This window comes from Felis catus, chromosome F1 (assembly GCF_018350175.1).
Source record: "Felis catus isolate Fca126 chromosome F1, F.catus_Fca126_mat1.0, whole genome shotgun sequence".
In the NCBI taxonomy this organism is placed as follows: Eukaryota; Metazoa; Chordata; class Mammalia; order Carnivora; family Felidae; genus Felis; species Felis catus.
The window spans coordinates 1,603,770-1,623,726 of NC_058384.1; the positions used below are offsets into that span (position 1 = coordinate 1,603,770).

Consider the following 19,957-nt stretch of genomic DNA (forward strand, 5'->3'; position numbering starts at 1 on the left):
AGAAAGTTACTGTGCGTATCCCAGAGCCACACTTTACAAGCGCAGTCGTCCCAGAGGTAGCTTTTGACAGGAGTGTCTGGAATATGCCACCCAGAAGTAAGGGGAGCCTTCCGTGTAAATGTTATGGGAATTTTATATAATTTACGTATGGTATTTATATATTTGTATATGGTATAAATTTTATGGGAAGAAGCATCCACACGCATTACGGAAAGTAGGTATCGCTCTGGACAAAAACTGACAAGTGGTTAAATGTTCAGATACATCAGCCAGTGCCGAAATCCGCGAGCTTGAGGGATTACATACACATCGTCCAGTCCTTACCTGACGACGACACGCCTGGGCTCTTGGGACTGCACCCGGAGGCTGTAAGGGGTGGCAGAGAGATCCAGGGCCGGCAGCTTGTGGACAGTCTCATTACCATGCAACCCGGGACCAGCGCCGATCTCGTGGTCCGGTAAGAACTCACTAGCAACTGTCGTTAGTCGGAAATTATTAAATATTCATATTAAATAATTAAGTGTTAAGTGAATATTTAGGAATTTGAAGCGCTACAGTGCGGAACTTGCAGACAAATAAGTCTAAGATATAGTGGGGGTGCCCAGGCGGCTCAGTTGGTTAAGCGTCCAGTTCTCGGTTTGGGCTCAAGTCACGATCTTGCGTTTTGTGAGATCGAGCCCCGTGTGGGGCTCTGTGGTGACAGCGTGGAGCCTGCCTGGGATTCTCTCTCTCCCTCTCTCTCTCTCTCTGCCCCTCCCCCACTCATGCATGCGCAGGCTCGCTCTCTCTCCCTCTCTCAAAGTAAACTTTAAAATAAAGTGCAAAATACAAAACAATCTGAACAGAAACTAAAGTGTAAGAGGACAGTATGATGAAGAGGGCCAACGATACCCCAGTCACAGGGCCTCAACAGCCTTACTCTGCTTATGCATAAACATAGAATGCCTGTCTGCCCGTCAAGGCCATTGTGAGCTTTAAAAGCTGTAACAGATGGGGGCGCCTGGGTGGCTCAGTCGGTGAAGTGCCCCACTTCGGCTCAGGTCATGATCTCACGGCTCGTGCGTTCAAGCCCCACATCAGGCTCTGCACTTCGGATTCCGTGTCTCCCTCTCTCTCTGCCCCTCCCCTGCTCATGCTCTGTCTCTCTCTCTCTCTCAAAAATAAACATTAAAAACCTCTAACAGACGTAACCCAGATTCTCAAGCCTCCGCAGCCTGTAACTAGAAGACAAGGTCACGTTTGTCAAGGCCACAGCTACGTGGTGTGAGCTCAGTGGCCTCACTGCCTCCCCAGCAGAGTGTGTTCCTGCGTCCTCTCGGGTGCTCGTTCACACCCGCTGAGGACGCAGGTGGCCCACGCAGGCCTCGCCTCCTTCTTCCCTCGCTGAGTTCAAATCCCAGTTCCACCACCTGACTTTGCAGACTTGGGGACGTCAGTTAAGTCTTCAAGTTCATCACGTTCGCATCTGAGATAATAACCGTGCCTACCTGTGGGGCTGTTCTCGGAATACGAGTTCCTCAGGTTAAGGGCAGCTTAAAAATCTAATTCTTCAATGTGTAAGTCTTACAGATTTTAACAATAATTTTTAAAAGGTCTTTGAATAGCGTTTGGTTATCTACTGACGTGAACGCTTTCAAGTATAATAATATTCATTACAGAGTTAATGTACTTCAGCTACCTCACCGCCAAACCTTCTTCAAATCTTGCAACAATGCTTATAAATCTAATAATTAAACAAATACGTGGGATCTTAAATTCTCTTATGTCTTCAAATATATCAACTTAGCTTAATTTCAACTCAAAATCATAAATTGAAACCAATTTCCCCACTTCCTGTTGTAAATTAGAGTCCCAAAGCTGACCTTCAGGTGTTAAGAGCCCCAAATCTCTTAAATATCATAAATATTGAAAATACCAACAGGTACAGATTCCTCACCACGAAAGTACCGTCACTATGGTTTTGATTCCATTAATCCTGTCTACACCAACTTCTCAGTCTTCCCCGGGACCAGTGGCGCCACTGTGCGTGACATGGGAGTTTGCCTTCTTGGTGTGTTTCAGGTTGGGGGCAAAACAAGTAAACTGAAACCAAAATTTAAACCACTTGGGAACACGCATCGGATGCCTTGAACCCCGATTATACTTGTCGTTAAGGTCGTCACAACTCCAACCCCCGGTGATGGTGTGGCCCACATCCCCAGGATCCGAGTCCACGTTCCCCTAGGCTGTTAGTCTGTGGGCTCACAGATCGGGTTTAGGGCCCTTGTGCTCTGCAGGAGCGCCAGCGGACCTGACCACCTGAGTCCTCAGTCTTGTCCTTGCCGCTGGTGCACGGGTGGCCCCGCTCTAGGTAATCCCCCCTGTGACGTCACCACAAGGTTCTATAAAAGCTGGGCTGCAGCTCAGGCTTTGCGGGGGATGGGCGTGTGCGGCCAGGACCTTCTGCGCACAGGCGCCCCCAATGGTAAGTTCCCCCGAGTAAAACTGTAAGTGGTCCTCTTAGTCTGGAGGACACGTCTCCCTCCTCCACCTCCTAACAGGCTCCTAAGATACACATGTCTTTTTTATATTTTTTTTCCACTTAGTTCTAAAACCTCTGAACCTATTGGAACTCTGTACGCTTTGGTCTTCTCGTCTCTTTGTTGTTGTTTAGTTGTTGTTTTCTTGAGAGAGACAGAAACCGAATGAGAAGGGGAGGAGCACAGAGAGAGAGAGAGAGAGAGAGAGAGAGAGACTCCCAAGCAGGCTCCGTGCTGTCAGCACAGAGCCCAACGCAGGGCTCGAACCCATAAAACTGTGAGATCATGACCCGAGCTGAAACCGAGAGTCGGACACTCAGGCGACCGTGCCACCCAGGCGCCCCTTCCTGTCTCTGGAGCACAAAACTCGTATTAAAATGGTATCTGATTGGATCCTCACTGTGGCTTTGGCTGACCATCTGGTGCTCTCTTCCAAGGTCACTGCACTGACACAAAACAGGTGTAACCGAGCACTCCTACCTTCTACGTGCAGGAAAGCTGCACACACAGCGAAAGAGGAGTGGCTACTTGGAAGCCTTCCCATGTGCCCCCAGAAGATCAGGTTCAATTCCCTGCGCGTCCTGCGCTCGTAAATACTGACGGCTGTGCCTCCCGCCTTCAACAAATTCGCCAGTAAGAGATAGGTTATGGGGCTGCTGTTTGCAAGCATGTTGAGTGTGTTTATCCGTGCCCCTCGGGCATTCTGGGAGGCTGGGATGGCTGCCATTATGCTGCCTGTGCTCAAAACACACTAGAAACTTCTCTGCATGACTAGATCTAAAAGATCCGTCCCATTTGACTTAACGCCCTCAGGGGTAGCAAAGAGTTGCCCTTTGAAGATGTGTGCTTTTTGAAGTCTTTTGAATCATCAGAAGCCACCTTGGACGAATGCCACTGAGCAACCTTGCTTTAAAGTCACCGCCTAAGTGTGAAAACAAAAATGGGAAAACCTCCTACTTGGCGTGAGGGGTGAGGGGACACAGAAGCAGTGCACAGAAGCTGTGGCTTCCAGGCTGTCGCTCACCGTGCAGGACGACACCCTGGCTGTGTGAGACCTGGGTGACGGCTGAAACCAGCCCCTGCCAGCAGTTAGAGTAACAGCACCAGCTCAGGGGAGCTTTAGTGTTTAGAGCTCGTCCAGCTTTTGCGCTCTGCCCCGCCTGGTCCAGGCCTGTGCCCCCACGGGCCGCCCAGCGTCCCCGAGGAATCTGACACGCGGTTGGTGACAAGCACACGCTGTCGGGTTGCCGCCTGCATCTTCATTTCGGTATTGACACTTCACGCAGATGCGTTCCGACGATGAATTGTCGACAAAGAAATCTTAAGAACCCTTTAAAAATACATATTTTCTTGGGGCGCCTGGGTGGCTCAGTTGGTTGAGCGTCCGACTTCGGCTCAGGTCACGATCTCAAGGTCCGTGAGTTCGAGCCCCTCGTTGGGCTCTGGGCTGACAGCTCAGAGCCTGGAACCTGTTTCAGATTCTGTGTCTCCCTCTCTCTCTGCCCCTCCCCCGTTCATGCTCTGTCTCTCTCTGTCTCAAAAATAAATAAAGGTTAAAAAAAAATTTTTTTTAAATACATATTTTCTTGTAAACGCCTAAAGTGCAGGGGGTGCCCGGGTGGCTCAGTCAGTTAAGTGTCTTTTTTTTTTTTTTTTAATGTTTATTTTTGAGAGAGAGAGAGAGAGACAGAGCGTGAGCAGGGGAGGGGCAGAGAGAGAGGGAGACACAGAATCCAAAGCAGGCTCCAGGCTCCGAGCTGTCGGCACAGAGCCTGACACGGGGCTCAAACCCACAGACTATGAGATCGTGACCTGAGCTGAAGCTGGACGCTTAACCAACTGAGCCACCCTGGCGCCCCTTAAGTGTCTGACTCTCAATCTCAGGGTCGTGGGTTCAAGTCCCGCATTGGGCTCCACACTCCTTGTGGAGCCTACTAGAATAAAAAAAAAGATTAAATTATAAATAAAATAAAAATTTCTCGGGAAGCAGGGCAAGGGGCCAGTTTTATCCCGACCATTGATTTCAGTTCGGGTCGTGATCTCACGGTTGATGAGGTAGAGCCCCGCGCCGGCTCCACGGCTGGCCGCTTCCTCATCTGTAAGACGCACGGACTCCGTCGTGTGCCTAGTCGCGTGCGGCTGTGAAGCGGCTTGGCCCGGGCCTGAACAGCGGGCTGTCCTGGGTCACACAGATCCGCATCTCTCCGTGTCCTTTGTAGTCCCGAGCAGAGTAACGACGAACTGCTGATGGAAATCCTGTCCGACCTGCTACAGCGGCTGCCGAGGTCTGTGGAGAAGGAAGAATGTGCTGGAACACCCAGCACCTTGAAGTGCATCATGTCCAGCCCCCTCTGGGAGTCTCTCTGTAAGAGCGTCCAAGGTAGGCACAGGACGTGCGTCCTCGGGGAAGGACTCTGGCCCCAAGGGGAAGGGGTGGGGGTCCCCCAAGACCCCACAGAAGCAGCCAGGCCGAGTGAGGGAGGCAGTGCGGTCTCTACGCCCCCCCTTCCCACTCTCCAAGCTGAGAGACCACCCCCTCCCCCTCTCCAAGCTTGAGGCAGAGAAGGAAAGGGTGCTGTAGCTTTGTCTTCCTTTCTGGTTTTGTTGGGGCAGGGGGGTAGGGGGGTGGGTGGCTGGGAGACTAAAAGTGAAGAAATATGCTTGCAGCAAAGCAGGAAGGAGCTGCCCTGCCTGAGGCTATAGAGCAGCTTGGGGGGTCCCTGCCCCGCCCGGCCTGCCTGCGAAGCACGAGGAACGTGGACCCTCTGACCGGCGGCCCCCGCTCTGAGGGCTCTGGAAAGGGGGCAGGCCCAGGGGTGACGGGGCACCCAGCCCCGGGGGCCAGCGTCCGGGCCGTGGCAAATGACCCAGTCAACATCCATATCTTAACCGTTTATTTTTGAAAATTTTTTAAATATTTATTTATCTGGGGGAGAGCGCAAGTAGGGGAGGGACAGAGAGACGGGGACAGAGGATCTGAAGCGGGCTCTGAGCTGACGGCACAGAGCCCGATGCCAGGCTTGACCCTCCCAAACCGCGAGATCATGACCTGAGCCAGTCAGACGCTCAACCAGCTGGGCCACCCGGGCGCCCCTATACCTTACCCCTTTAAAGAAGGTTCGTCGGGAACCCAATGCTGAGCGGTAGTCTGTGACATCGGTGCTGTTGTGGAGTCGGAACCACGGTCAGCACCCTAGGGCTGTGGCCAGGTCCAGCCGCCGTTCATTCCCGTGCAGCCTGAAAGCTGAAAGGGTCTTACATTCTTTAGTGGTTGGAAAAAACCAAAAGAAGAATATTTTAGGACCCATAAATATCATATGAAACAGGAACGCGAGGGCTGCTGCACAAATAAAACTTTATTGGCAAACGGCCAAGCTTATCAGTTTCGTGGGTCCGCGCCTGCGTTCGCACCACGGAAGCAGAGCCCAGCAGTCGTGACGCAGACGGGGTGGCCACGGAGCCTGAAGTAATTCCTGATTTTCTGCAGAAAGTGCGTTGCGATCGCTGGTCTTGACACAGGAAGTTCCTTCCATTTCCAAAGCCTGTGTTTCTCCTTTTATCTGAAAAATAACCTAATGTTCTGTCTTTCTCGATCCAGGCTATGATCCCCTCATCCACTGTGTCCTGCTAACCTTTCTGAGCCAAGAAATCGAACGATTTGATAAGTTCTTATTTGTTGTGCATGAATCTTTGAAAGGCCTTCAACTTGCGATAAAAGGAAAAACCATCCTCACCCAAGAACTGGAGGAAATGTATGAGTCTTTTCTCAACAGAAGAGTGCCTACGCTGTGGCGGGTGAGAGCCGTCACGCTACCCCATTAACTGCTGAGCCGTAAGCGTGGGGTGCGGGCAGGGGGCGGGGGGCGTTCACCGTGGCACCCGATGAAGTATTAAGTGTTACTGAAAGAAGCTGACGTACGTTGGGTGTGAGCAGGTATTAATAAAACCTCTTAGAGGGCAATCCGGCAATTCCACTCAGATAAACTGAAGATGTGTTGTTAATTTTAAGTTTCAGAAAATGATGTCATTTTTAGAGATTATAAAAACCTATATACTAATGTGTGCATACGTGTGCTTATAAAAACGCATCTATGCTTTAGATTCAAGAACCCCCAACCGAAAGTCTTGGAAGAAAATGCACAGACAACTCTTCCCAGCGGTGGCCTTAAATGAGGGAGACTGGAGGGTCTTGTGGGTGGGAAAGAGGCTTTAACTTTACATTTTACGTATCCTTGTATCTTACTGTACTGTTTTGATTTTTTTTTTAATCACATTCATGTCTTTTTAAGTTTTTATTCCGGTATAACTGACCTACAGGGTTAGATTAGCTTCAGGTGTACAGGACGGTGATTGAACACGCGTACTCACTACTCTGTGCTCATCACGACAAGGGTGCCCCTTAATTTATCCCCATCCCCCCACCCCGCCACCTCCCCTCTGGTGACCAGCAGTGTGTTCTCTGTAAGTTAAGAGTCTGTTTTTTGATTTGTCTCTTTTTTTGCTCTGTTTCTTAAATTCCACATTTGAGTGAAACCATATGGTATTTGCCTTTCTCCGTCTGTTCTTTGGCTTAGCATGATACCCTCTAGGCCCATCCACGTTGTAGCAAATGGCAGCATTTCATTCTCTGCTATGGAGGACTGCTATGCCGTCGCGTACATATGCCTCTTTGTCCGTCCACTCGTCTATCGATGGACTTGGGTTGTCTCCACCCTTGGCTACTGTAAATAGTGCTGCAGTAAACATCAGGGTGCACGTATCTTTTCGAATTAGTGTTTTTGGTTTCTTTGGGTAAATACCCAGTAGTGGAATTACTGATCATATGGTGATTCTACTTTTAATGCTTTGAGGAAACTTCATACTGTTTTCCAAGTGGCTGCACCAGCGTGCATTCCCACCAATAATGCAAGAGTGTTCCCCTTTCTCCACATCTGGGTCAATATTTGTTGTTTCTTGTGTTGTTGACTTTAGCCATTCTGACAGGTGTGAGGTGGTATCTCATCGTGGTTGTGATTTGCATTTCCCGGATGATGAGTGACGTTGAGCATCTTTTCATGTGTCTGTTGGCCATCTGGATGTCTTCTTTGGGAAAATGTCCGTTCGTGTTTTCTGCCCATTTTTAAATTGGGTTATTTTTTGGTGTTGAGTTGTATAAGTTCTTTATATATTTTGGGTACTAACCTTTTATCAGATCTGTCATTTGCAAGTATCTTCTCACATTCAGTAGTTGTCTTTTAGTCTCGTTGATTGTTTCCTTTGCTGTACAGAAGCTTTTTATTTTGATTCAGTCCCAATAGTTTATTTTTCTTTTGTTTCCCTTTTCCCAGAAGACATGTCTAGAAAACCATTGCTACAGCCAATGTCAGAGGCATTACTGTCTGTGCTGTCTTCGAGGATTTTATGGTTTCAGGCCTCACATTTGGGTCTTTAATCTATTTTGACTGTCATTTTTGTGCATGGTGTAAGAAAGTGGTTCAGTTTGATTCTTTTTCTTGGAACTGTCCAATTTTCCCAGCACCATTTGTTGAAGAGACTGTCTTTGCCCCATTGCATATTCTTTCTCTTTTGTTGAAGATTAATTGACCATATAATTGTGGTTTGACTTCGGGGCTCTCTATTCTGTTCAGTTGATCTGTGTGTCTGTCTGTCTGTAATACCATCCTGTTTTGATTACTACAACTTTGTTGTAGGTCTTGAAATCTGGGATGTGACACCTACACTTTTAGTCTTCTTTTTCAAGATTTCTTTGGCTATTTGGGGTCTTTTGTGGTTGCATACAAATTTTAGGATCGTTTGTTCTAGTTGTGTGAAAAAATGCTATTGGTATTTTCATAGGGATTGCATTAAGTATGTAGATTGCTTTGGGTAGTATTGTTAAATATTTTAACAATATTTATTCTCCCAATCCATGAGCATAGAATATCTTTCCATTTGTTTGTGTCATCTTTAATTTCTTTCATCAGTGTTTTATAGTTTCCAGAATATAGGTCTTTCAGTCCTAAACTCTTTAGTCAAGTTTATTCCTAGGTATTTTATTATTTTTGGTGCAATTGCAAATGAGACTGTTTTCTTAATTTCTCTTTCTGTTGCTTTATTATTGGTGTATAAAAATGCACTGGATTTCTGTATGTTGATTTTGTGTCCTACAATTTTACTGAATTCATGTATTAGTTGTAAAATTTTTTTAGTGGAATCTTTCGGGTTTTCTATCTACAGTGTCATGTCACCTATAAGTAGTAAATCTTTACTTCTTCTTCACCAATTTACATGCCTTTCATTCTTGTCTGATTGCTGTGGACTTTCAATACTATGTTGAATACAAGTGCTGAGAGTGGACATCCTTGTCTTGTTCTTGATCTCAGGAGAAGAGTTCTGTTTTCCCCATGAAAGAAGCGATGTTTGCTGTGGGTTTTTCATATATGGCCTTTATTATGTTGAGATACCTTCCCTCTAAACCTACTTTGTTGAGTGTTTTTATCATGAATGGATGTTGTACTTGGTCAAATGCTGTTTCTGCATCTATTGAAAGGATCATATGGTTTGTATCCTTTCTCTTATTGATGTGATGTATCATGTAGATTGATTTGTAAATATTAAATCACCCTTCCATCCCAGAGATAAACCCCACTTGATCATGGTGGATAATTTTTTTACTGTATTGTTGAATTCAGTTTGCTATTGCTTTGGTCAGGATTTTACATCTGTGTTCATCATGGATATTGGCCCGAGTTCTTTTTTTTTGTAGTGTCTTTTTGTGGTTTTCTGTATCAGGGTAATGCTGGCCCCCTAGAATGAATTTGGAAGCTTTCCTTCCTCTTCTATTTTTGGAATAGTTTGAGAAGAACAGGTATTAACTCTTCTTTAAATGTTTGGTAGAATTAGGGGCGCCTGGGTGGCTCAGTAGGTTAAGCGTCCGACTTCAGCTTAGGTCACGATCTTGTAGTTCGTGACTTTGAGCCCCACATCAGGCTCTGTGGTGACAGCTCAGAGCCTGGGGCCTGCTTTGGATTCTGTGTCTCCCTTTCTCTCTATCCCTCCCCCACTCATGCTTTGTCTCTCAAAAATAAGTAAACATTTTTAAAAAATTAAATGGCGCGCCTGGGTGGCTCAGTTAAGTGACTGACTTCGGCTCAGGTCAGGATCACATGGTTGTGAGTTCGAGCCCCATGTCGGGCTCTGTGCTGACAGCTCGGAGCCTAGAGCCTGCCCCAGGTTCTGTGTCTCCCTCTCTCTCTGCCCCTCCCCTGCTCATGCTCACTTGCTCACATGCGCTCTCTCTCTCTCTCTCTCTCTCAAAAATGAATAAACATTAAAAAAAATAATAAATTTAAATATTTGGTAGAATTTACCTATGAAGCTGTCTGGTCCTGGACTTTTGTTTGTTGGAAGTTTTTTGATTACTGATTCAATTTAATTGCTAGTAATTCATCTGTTCAAATTTTCTATTTCTTTCTGATTCAGTTTTTGGAGTGTATATGTTTCTAGGAACGTATCCAGTTCTTCTAGGTTGCCCAACTTGTTGGCATACCATTTTACGTACTGTTCTCCTATAATCTTTTTATTATTCTGTGGTGTCAGTTATTTTTTTCCCTCTTTCATTTCTGATTTGATTAGTTATTTGAGTCTCTGTTTCTTTTTTTCTTTTTTTTCTTTTTGAGGAGCCTGGGCTACGCTCTTATCAATATTGTTGATCTTTTCAAAACTCCAGCTCTTGGTTTCATTGACCTGTTCTATGTTTTAAATTTCTGTTTCATTTATTTCTACTCGAATTTCCTTCCTTTCCTTTCCTTTTTGGTTTTATTTGTCCTTTTTCTAGCTCCATTAGGTGTAAGGTTACGTTGTTTGAGATTCTTCTTGCTTCTTGTGGTAGCCCTGTGTTGCTATAAACTTCCCTCTTAAAACAGCTTCTGCTGCATCCCAAAGATTTGGGACCATTATATTTTCATTTTCATTTTCTCCATGTGTTTTTTATTTTATTTCCTCTTTGATTTCTTGATCAAATTGATCCATTTATTGTTTAGTAGCGTGTATTTAACCTCCATGTATTTGTGTTCTTTCCAGATTTTTTTCTTGTTGATTTTTAGTTTCATAGAGTTGTGGTCAGAAAAGATGCATGCTATGACTTCAGTCTTTGGAATTTGCTGAGACTTGTTTTGTGGCTGGATATGTGATCTGTTCTGGAGAATGTTCCATGTGTACTTGAAAACAATGTGCATTCTGCTGATTTTGGATGGAATGTCTGAATATACCTGTTAGATCAGCTGCCCCAGTGTGTCATTCAAAGCCACTGTTTCCTTGTTGATTTTCTGTTTACATGATCTGTCCATTGATGTAAGCAGGGTGCTAAAGTCCCCACTATTTTTGTATCCTTATCAATTGCATCCTTCATGTTATTAGCTGCTTGATGTATTGGGGTGTTCTATGTTGGGTGCATAAATATTTACAATTGTTATATCTTCTTGTAGGATTGTCCCCTTTATTATTATATACTGTCCTTCTTTGTCTCTTATTACAGACTTTGTTTTTTTTTTTTTAAATTTTTTTTTTAACGTTTATTTATTTTTGGGACAGAGAGAGACAGAGCTTGAACGGGGGAGAGGCAGAGAGAGAGGGAGACACAGAATGGGAAACAGGCTCCAGGCTCCGAGCCATCAGCCCAGAGCCTGACGCGGGGCTCGAACTCATGGACCGCGAGATCGTGACCTGGCTGAAGTCGGACGCTCAACCGACTGTGCCACCCAGGCGCCCCCAGACTTTGTTTTAAAGTCTATTTCGTTCAATAATAATTGTTACCCTGGCTTCCTTTTCACTTCCATTTACATGATAAATGCTTTTCCATCCCTTCAATTTCAACCTGCAGGTGTCTTTGGGAATGAAATGAGTCTCTTGTAGGCAGCATATAGATGGGTCTTGCTTTTTTATCCATTACGTCACCCTAGGTCTTTTGATTGGAGCAAAATTGATTGCGTCCATTTACATTCAAAGTAATTATTGATATGTATGTACTTACTGCCATTTTGTCACTCCTTTTATGGTCGTAGTTCGTCTCTGTTCCTTTCTTTTGAGAAGTCCGCTTTCTTTAGTGATATATTTGGATTCCTTTCTCTTTATTTTTTGCATATCTGTTACCAGTTTTTGATTTGTGGTTAACATTCGGTTTGCACGTAATGTCTTATGTGTATAGGAGTCTATATTAAGTTGATGGTTGCTTAAGTTTGAACCCATTGTAAAGGCACTAAATTTTTACTCTTTCCCACGGTGTAGGTATCTGGTATCATACTTTACATACGTTAATTTTGTGAATCCCTTGACAGATTTTTACATATATACTTATTCTTGCTTTTGTGATTCCTGCTTTTCTTATTCCTGCTTATGGTCTTTCCTTGCCTCTCAGAGTCCCCTTTATCGTTTCTTGTGGGTCTGGTTTAGTGGTCATGGACTCCTTTAAACTTTGGGAAGCTCTTCTCCATCCTTCTATTCTGAATGATAGCCTTGCTGGATAGAGTATTCTTGGCTGCAGGCTTTTCCTTTCAGCACTTGGATTATATCATGCCCCTCCCTTCTGGCCTGCAAAGTTTCTGCTGAGAATGCAGCTGAGTGCCTTATGGGATTTCCCTTGTATGAAACTGCTTTCTTTTCTCTTGCTGCTTTTAAAACTCTCTCTTGATCCATGCTTCTTGCCACTTAAATTCCTCTGTGCCTTGGTGTGGACCTCCTTTGGTTTTGTTAGGGGCTCTCTGTGCCTCCTGAATCTGGACTTCTGTTTCCTTCCCCAGATTCAGGAAGGTTTCAGCTGTCATTTTTTTCAAATAAATTTTCTGTCCTCTTTTCTCTCTTCTCCTTCTAGGACCCCAATAATGCAAATGTTATTAGGCTTGATGGTATCACTGAGTTCCCCTAACTTGTTCTCATTTTTTCTTTTTCTCAACTACTCAGCTTGATTTCTCTCCATTACTCTGTCCTCCAGGTCACTGATCTGTTCTTCTGCTTCCTCTACTCTACTATTTATTCCATCTTGTGTATTTTTAATATCAGTTATTGTGTTCTTTGTCACTGATTGGTTCTTTTTTATGTTTTCTGTCTCTGTGTTGAGGGTCTCACTGAGGTCCCCCACTCTTTCTCAGTCCAGTGAGTATATTTATGACCATTACTTTAAATTCTCTACCAGGGAGGGGCGCCTGGGTGGCGCAGTCGGTTAAGCGTCCGACTTCAGCCAGGTCACGATCTCGCGGTCCATGAGTTCAAGCCCCGCGTCGGGCTCTGTGCTGACCGCTTAGAGCCTGGAGCCTGTTTCCGATTCTGTGTCTCCCTCTCTCTCTGCCCCTCCCCCGTTCATGCTCTGTCTCTCTCTGTCCCAAAAATAAATAAACGTTGAAAAAAAAAAAAATAAGTAGGGAGCAGGCAGTAAAGTAAGAAAGCCTGTCGCTGAGCCGTGGTAAAGTCCAAGTCCTCCCCTGAAGAGTCTGCAGCCCAAGTCCAGTGTGAAGGGCACGTGGAAACGCAACCAGAATGCCTCTCGGGGAGAAGAGACCTTCCATCTAAGGCCCAGGGAGTCGCACACGTGTTTTGCAAGGAACAATCAGTCAAAAATAGCTAAACACACATAAACACAAGGACCGTGAGTGAGAACCATAGCGAAAATACAGCACAGGTGACCTGGGCAGCTCGGTCAGGTAGGCGTCCAGCTTCAGCTCAGGTCATGATCTCACGGTCCGTGGGTTCGAGCCCCACGTCGGTCTCTGTGCTGACAGCTGGGAGCCTGGAGCCTGCTTCGGATTCCGTGTCTCCCTCTGTCTCTGTCTCTGTCTGTCTCTCCCTAAGTAAACATTTAAAAAATAATAAATAAATAATAAAACAGTACAGACTGACCCTAACACTTCAGACATTTGAATTATCAGATATAGATTACGACAAAATACTTCCCGTGTTTAAAGGAACAGAGATTTAAACAAGCTACGTATTTTAGGAGAACAAGGAACTACTGAAAATGGCAGAGCAGATTGGAAGAAGAATCCAGAAATGAAAATCATTCATTAAATAGAATGTGATAGTGTTCGCAGGCGTGGCAGGAGATCGAACGGAACCAGAAAAGAGAATCAGGAAGCCAGAGAATGGAACAGAAGAGAATGCAGCCCAAAGAGACTGAGGATGGAAATAGGAAAGAGCCATTGGGATTGGTAGGGCAAAGTGAGAAGTCGGACACAAGTTTAACTGAAGTTCAGGGAGAGGAGAGCAGACAGAACAGAGGCAGTAATTGATAGGATAAAGGCTGAGAGTTTTCCAGAATTAACAGATGGGAGAAATTCAATCCCAAGCAAGATAAAGTCTTAAAAAAAAAAAAAAAAAAAACTTGCACATATATACATGTTCATGGAACTGCAGAAAATCAAAGGAAAATCTTTTTTAACATCTGTATTTTTGAGAGACAGAGAGCGTGAGCAGGGGAGGGGCAGAGAGAGAGGGAGACACAGAATCTGAAACAGGCTCCAGGCTCCAAGTTGTCAGCCCAGAGCCTGACGTGGGGCTCGAACTCACGAACTGCGAGATCATGACCTGAGCCGAAGCCAGATGCTTAACCGACGGAGCCCATCAGGTCCCCTAGAAAATCAAAGGAAAATCTTAAAGAAGCTAGAGGAAAAGTAACATTCAAAGGCATGAGAATGGCATCTTCATTATGTTGGGAGAAGTGAAATGTTACACTAAAGCTGTGCAGACGAAACTCTTGTTTCTAAATTGAGGATGAAATAAAACAGGCCAAAAAGAGAGAAAAACAGAATTCGTCATTAGCAAACGCTAATAATGTGAGCTAACTGACATACTTCAGGCAGAGGGGAAAGGGAAACAATTGAAAGGTCTGAGACGGGAGAGGAGGAAAGCAAGTGGTAAATCGATCCCGACAAAGATCAGGCAGCGTACTAGCATCCGGCTTTTGGAGCAGGACGGGACATTGACCAGATGAAGCGGAGGGACGAAGAATAACGTATAAGCCAGGCCTGGGGAGCATATGGAGGTTTCAGGTCTCGTGTTATCAAGGAGGCTAATTAACAATGACCTGGAGACTCGGGCAGGTCAAGTATGCACGCTGTGGTTTTTAGAGCAGCCACTAAAACAGTCGAAAAAAATTGCACAACTTCCCCAATCTTAGAGGAGGGAGAGAAGCTTGTTCTGCTGTTTCGTGAACGAGGAGTTTTTAAGTTCCAAGGTGGCACACAGCCTGATCTCGACTTCGTAGGTACGTAAACCCTTGCACCTGGGCATCAGGGGACACGTACGATGATATTCAGAACATCGTCGTTAGTCACAAACAGTTCCAACGTGTCACCCACAACAGAATGGATAAATACGTGGTGTATTCACACGACAGACAATACAGTCATGCAGGGGAATGAACCACAGCTACAGCTTTGTCGACAGAAGGAAGCTCAAAGACGATGACAAAACTACACACACACCCCCTCGTCACTCGTCACCACTCAGGCACTACGTCTTTGCACGCTTGCCTGCTTGTTGAAACTAATTTCTAACTCCAAAACTGTACTCTCAGTGCTTAGGGGTCATTTACACGTGTGCCGAGTGCGGAAACGTTTCAGTCCCCCCCCCCCCCGCCGTGTGCACAGCCCTTCTCTGTGCATACTCCCCCCCCCCCCACGCACACTCCCCCTCCGTGCACACTCTCCCTCGGTGCACACCCCCCCCCGGGCACACTCCCCCTCTGTGCACAGCTCCCCTCCGTGTACACTCCCCGTGCACAGTCCCCACCGCATGCACAGTTCCCCTCCATGCACAGCTCCCCTCCGTGTACACTGCCCCCCCGTGTACAGTTCCCCCCCCGTTGCACACTCCCCCTCTGTGCACAGCTCCCCTCCGTGTACACTCCCCATGCACAGTCCCCACCCCGTGCACAGTCCCCCTCCATGCACTGTTTCCCCCCCGTGTGCACACTCTCCCCCCATGCACAGTCCCCCCCCCCGTGCACACTCCCCCCTGTGCACAGCTCCCCTCCATGCACAGCTCCCACCATGTGCACACCCCCCCCCTGCACAGTCCCCCTCCGTGCACAGCTCCCCTCCGTGTACCCTCCTCCCCTCCCCGTGCACAGTTCCCCCCACCCCCCTGTGCACACTCCCCCTCCGTGCACAGTCTCCCCGCCCCGTGCACACTCCCCGCTGAGATCAAACGGGTGACATCCGGCTTCCGGTCGTAGCTCTCCTAGTGTCACACGGGTGCTCTCGTCGTGTCTAGTGCCGCAGCTTTCATGTTTGTGCTTTTGGCTGGTGGTTTTGCTGCTCACGATGGCAAAGCCGAAATGCCGTGTGGAGTCCCTGCCCGGAAGGCTGTGATGTGCCTTATGGAGAAAGTACCTGTGTCAGATCCGCTTCATTCACTCGTGAGTTCTAGTGCTTTTGGCCGTGGGTCCAGTCTTAACGCATCAATACCATCAAGATGTCTTTAAGCACTTTACTGACTATGTGACAAAAATGTAAACAGGAACAATAGTTCAGCGCCCACTGACGCAGTGTTCGTGGTGACTTCACTACACAGAGAACCAACTGTGTACAGAGCCATATATGGAGAGAGAGCTGGAAGAGAACATACGAATTTGCTCTGGGTGATACGATTCTGCGTGATTTCTATTTTTGCCTCGTCCTTCCTAGATCTCCATATTTAGATGATGAGACTGTATAGGAAAAAGCTGAATGGCACTTTTAAATTTAAAAAAAAAAAAAAGGCAAAACAGAAAGATGAATGACTCCCGGACCATAGGCTTAATCAGAAAACCAAATCACAGAAACACAACGTTTATCAGAACAAGAATAAAATCAGCCGTGAAGTTCTGGCAGCCTGGGGTAGGAGGCGAGCAGGATTGTCGAAAAGGTAACACGATGTTGAACACAAAACCATTGCACCTGAAGTTTAATTCTCCCTTTATAGTTAGTACCAGCCTCCCTCAAACCCTGGATCCTACACCAGATTAAAAACCTGTATAGAGGGGCACCTGGGGGGCTCAGTCACTTGAGCGTCTTGATTTCGGCTCAGGTCATGATCTCATGGTTCGTGGGTTCAAAGCCCTGCATTGGGCTCTGTGCTGACGGTGCGGAGCCTGCTTGGGATTCTCTCTCCCCCCCACCCCGGCCCCAACTCGTTCTCTCTCTCTCTCTCTCTCAATTAAAAAAAAAACCTACACAGGCACATCAAAAAGATGCTTAACATCATTTGTCATCAGGAAACTGTGAATCGAAACCATAGTGAGATACAATTTCACACCCACCAGGGAGAGTAGAATCCAAAGGGCAGGTGATAAGGAACGCGGCAGTCATGTGAGGCTGGGGGCTTTGCGTGCTTGATGGGAATGTAAAATGGTGTGGCCGCCCTGGAAAACAGTCTGTGAACTCCTCAGAAAGGTGAACAGTCCCCATCTGACCCAGCACTCCTACTCCCAGGTATATACCCGAGGGAAATTCAAACCTTGTCACACCGAAACTTGCCACGAATGTCACGGCAGCATTGTTCGTAAGACAGAAACCACGCCAGCGTTCCTGACGAATGGACAGACAGAACACGGTAGGTACACAGACGTGATACACACGAGCACGTCTATACCGAGGAACATTATTCACCCATCAACAGGACTGAAGTATAGACACGCTACAGCCTGAATGACCCCCAAAACATCATAGGAACTGAGAGAAGGCAGTCCGAAAGGCCACACGTCCTCTCACTTCCATGAAACGTCCAGAATAGGAAACTCGGCCGAGCTGGGCGGTAGATGAGCCGTCGCCCGGGGCTGGGGATGGGTGGCTGACTCGCCAAGGGCGTGTGGGTTTGGTCTTCAAGTGATGAAAATGTTCTAAAAATGATTGTGGTGATGGCTCCACAAGGTGATGAATATACTAAAAAGCATTGAAGTGAGTGAATTTTACGCTATCTAAATTGTATTTCAAATTAAAAAAAAACAAAAACAAAAACAAAACCTGCCCACAAAACCCAGAGTCCCAGAAAGCGACGACAACTGTGCGCACGCCGGCACAGAAGGTTGAGGTGCTGAGTCCGCGGACACGGGAACTGAGGGGCAGAGAGGCTAACTTGTGACAGGTCCGGGATGTACATGAGTTCAAGGTCAGGCTGAGAGAACGTGGCCCCCGTGGGTCGCTAGCAGGTACAGCCACCCACGGCTGAGTCGGCACCCCTGCCAGAGTGACCCGGGCTGAAGCTGGCCGGGTGGAAATGTCCGGCTTGGACGTTCGGGTGGCCGGGAGTGCCGCCGGCTGTGTGGCGTGCCACACGGACGGCGGGCGGAGAGCTGTCTGAGGGCAGATGACCACAGCCTACTGTGGACACAGAACATCTGAGGACCTAAAAGGACTTCCAGGCACAGCTTCCACTTCTATTCTTGTAAGATTTGTGCCCCTTGACAACATCACCCCCATTTACCCCGCCCCCGCCACCACCGTCCTAGTCTCAGTCTCTACGAAACGGGCTTTTCTGTCTTAGATTCCACACGTGAGTGATCCGGTTTTTAGGTTTCTCCGTCTGGCTTCTTTCGCTCGGCAGAATGCCCTGCGGGCTCATCCATGTTGTTGCAAACGGCAGGACTTCCTTCTTTTTTTATGGCTGAGTGACACCCGATTGCGTGTGCGCACGCCACGTTTTCCTCTTCCGGTCACGCGTGGAGAGACGCTTGGGTTGCTTCCACATCTGCGCTGTTGTGAATAAAGCAGCAGGGAACGTGGCAATGCAGACCTCTCTTCAAAGCACCGATCTCTGTTCCTGCGTATAGGTGACCCGGGGTGGCCTTGCCGGGTCGTGTGAGAGTTCAGTGTTTAAGTTTTAAGGAGCTACAGTACTGTCTTCCGTAATGACCCAACCATCTGAAATTCCCGGCAACAGTGTATCAGGGTTTCTTTTTCTCCACATTCTCCCCAACGTTTGTCATCATCTGTCCCCTCGGTAATGACCATCCTCCAACCTTCATGAACCAACCTTCATCCGCAGGTGTGAGGTGATGTCTCCTTGGGGTTGGGTTTGCAGTTCCCTGAGGACGACTGATGTTGAGCACCTTTCCAGGTACCCGTTGGCCATTGTGTATCTTCCTTGGGAAAAGGTCTCTTCAGGTCCTTCGCCCATTTTTTAATCGGATTGGGTTTTTGGCTGTTGAGTTGGATGAGTGAGTGCTTTATACACTTTGGATTTAACTCCTTGTCAGATAGATGGCTTGTGAATATCTTCTCCCATTCTGTAAGTTGCTTTTCCAGTTTATCAATTGTTTCCTTTGCTGTTCGGAAGGAATCTGGTCCCGCTTGTTTGTTTTAGCTTTTGTTGAATGTGCTCCGGTGTCTTTTCCAAGAAATCATTGCCAGGACCATTGTCAAGGATCTTTTTCCATGTTTTCTTCTAGAAGTTTTATTGTCCAGATTTTATTTAAATCTTTGAATCATTTCTACTTGACTTTTTTAAATTAAATTTAAATTAATTAACATACAGTATAGTATTAGATTCAAGAATATAATTTAGTGATTTGTCATTTACATATAAAACCCAGTGCTCGTCCCAGCAAGTGCCCTCCTTAATGTCCGTCAACCCATTTAGCCCATACCCCCACCCATCTCCCCTCCAGCAACCCTCAGTTTGTTCTCTGTATTTGAGTCTCTTATGGTCTGCCTCCCTGTTTTTTACCTTATTTTTCCTTCCCCGATGTGCATCCATTGTGTTTCTTAAATTCCCATGAGTGAAATCATATATTTGTCTTTCTCTGACTTATTTTGCTTAACATAATACACTCTAGCTCCATCCACGTTGTTGCAAATGGCAAGATTTCATTCTTTTTGATGGCTGAGTAATATTCCATTACACACACACACACACACACACACACACACACACACACCCCATGTCTTCTTTATCCATTCATCAGTCGATGGACATTTGGGCTCTTCCCATAATTTGGCTATTGTCGATAGTGCAGCTATCTCCTTTGAAGATAGGAGTGCATCTCCTTTGAATCAGCATTTTTGTAACCTCTGGATAAATATCTAGTAGTGCAATTGCTGGGTCGTAGGGTAGTTCTACTTTTAGTTTTTTGAGGAACCTCCATACTGTTTTCCAGAGTGGCTGCACCAGCTTGCATTCCCACCAGCAGTGCAAAAGAGATCCCTTTCTCCACACCCTCGCCAACGTCTGCTGTTGCCTGAGTTGTTGGTTTTAGTCATTCTGACAGGTGTGAGGTGGTATCTCAGTGTGGTTTTGATTTGTATTTCCCTGATGATGAGTGATATTGAGCATTTTCTCCTGTGTCTGTTAGCCATCTGGATGTCTTCTTTGGGAAGATGTCTATTCTGTCTTCTGCCCATTTCCTCACTAGATTATTTGTTTTTTGGGTGTTGAGTTTGGTAAGTTCTTTATAGATTTTAGATACCCTTTATCTGATTTGTCGTTTGCCA

General features: G+C 46.4%; 1 protein-coding gene across 12 annotated transcripts in view; it reads left to right on the forward strand.

The window, feature by feature from the left end:
- DNAH14 (dynein axonemal heavy chain 14) overlaps positions 1-19,957 on the forward strand; it is a 320,839-nt gene that overhangs the window by 292,424 nt on the left and 8,458 nt on the right. For 11 of the 12 annotated variants that reach the window (XM_045049345.1, XM_045049343.1, XM_045049344.1 and 8 more), the window contains 3 exons: positions 261-457; positions 4,739-4,899; positions 6,118-6,314. In XM_045049345.1, coding sequence (XP_044905280.1) covers positions 261-457; positions 4,739-4,899; positions 6,118-6,314 — 555 coding nt within the window. Of the gene's footprint in view, positions 1-260; positions 458-4,738; positions 4,900-6,117; positions 6,352-19,957 lie in introns of all 12 variants that reach the window. The other variant, XR_006592101.1, reaches the window with a different exon arrangement.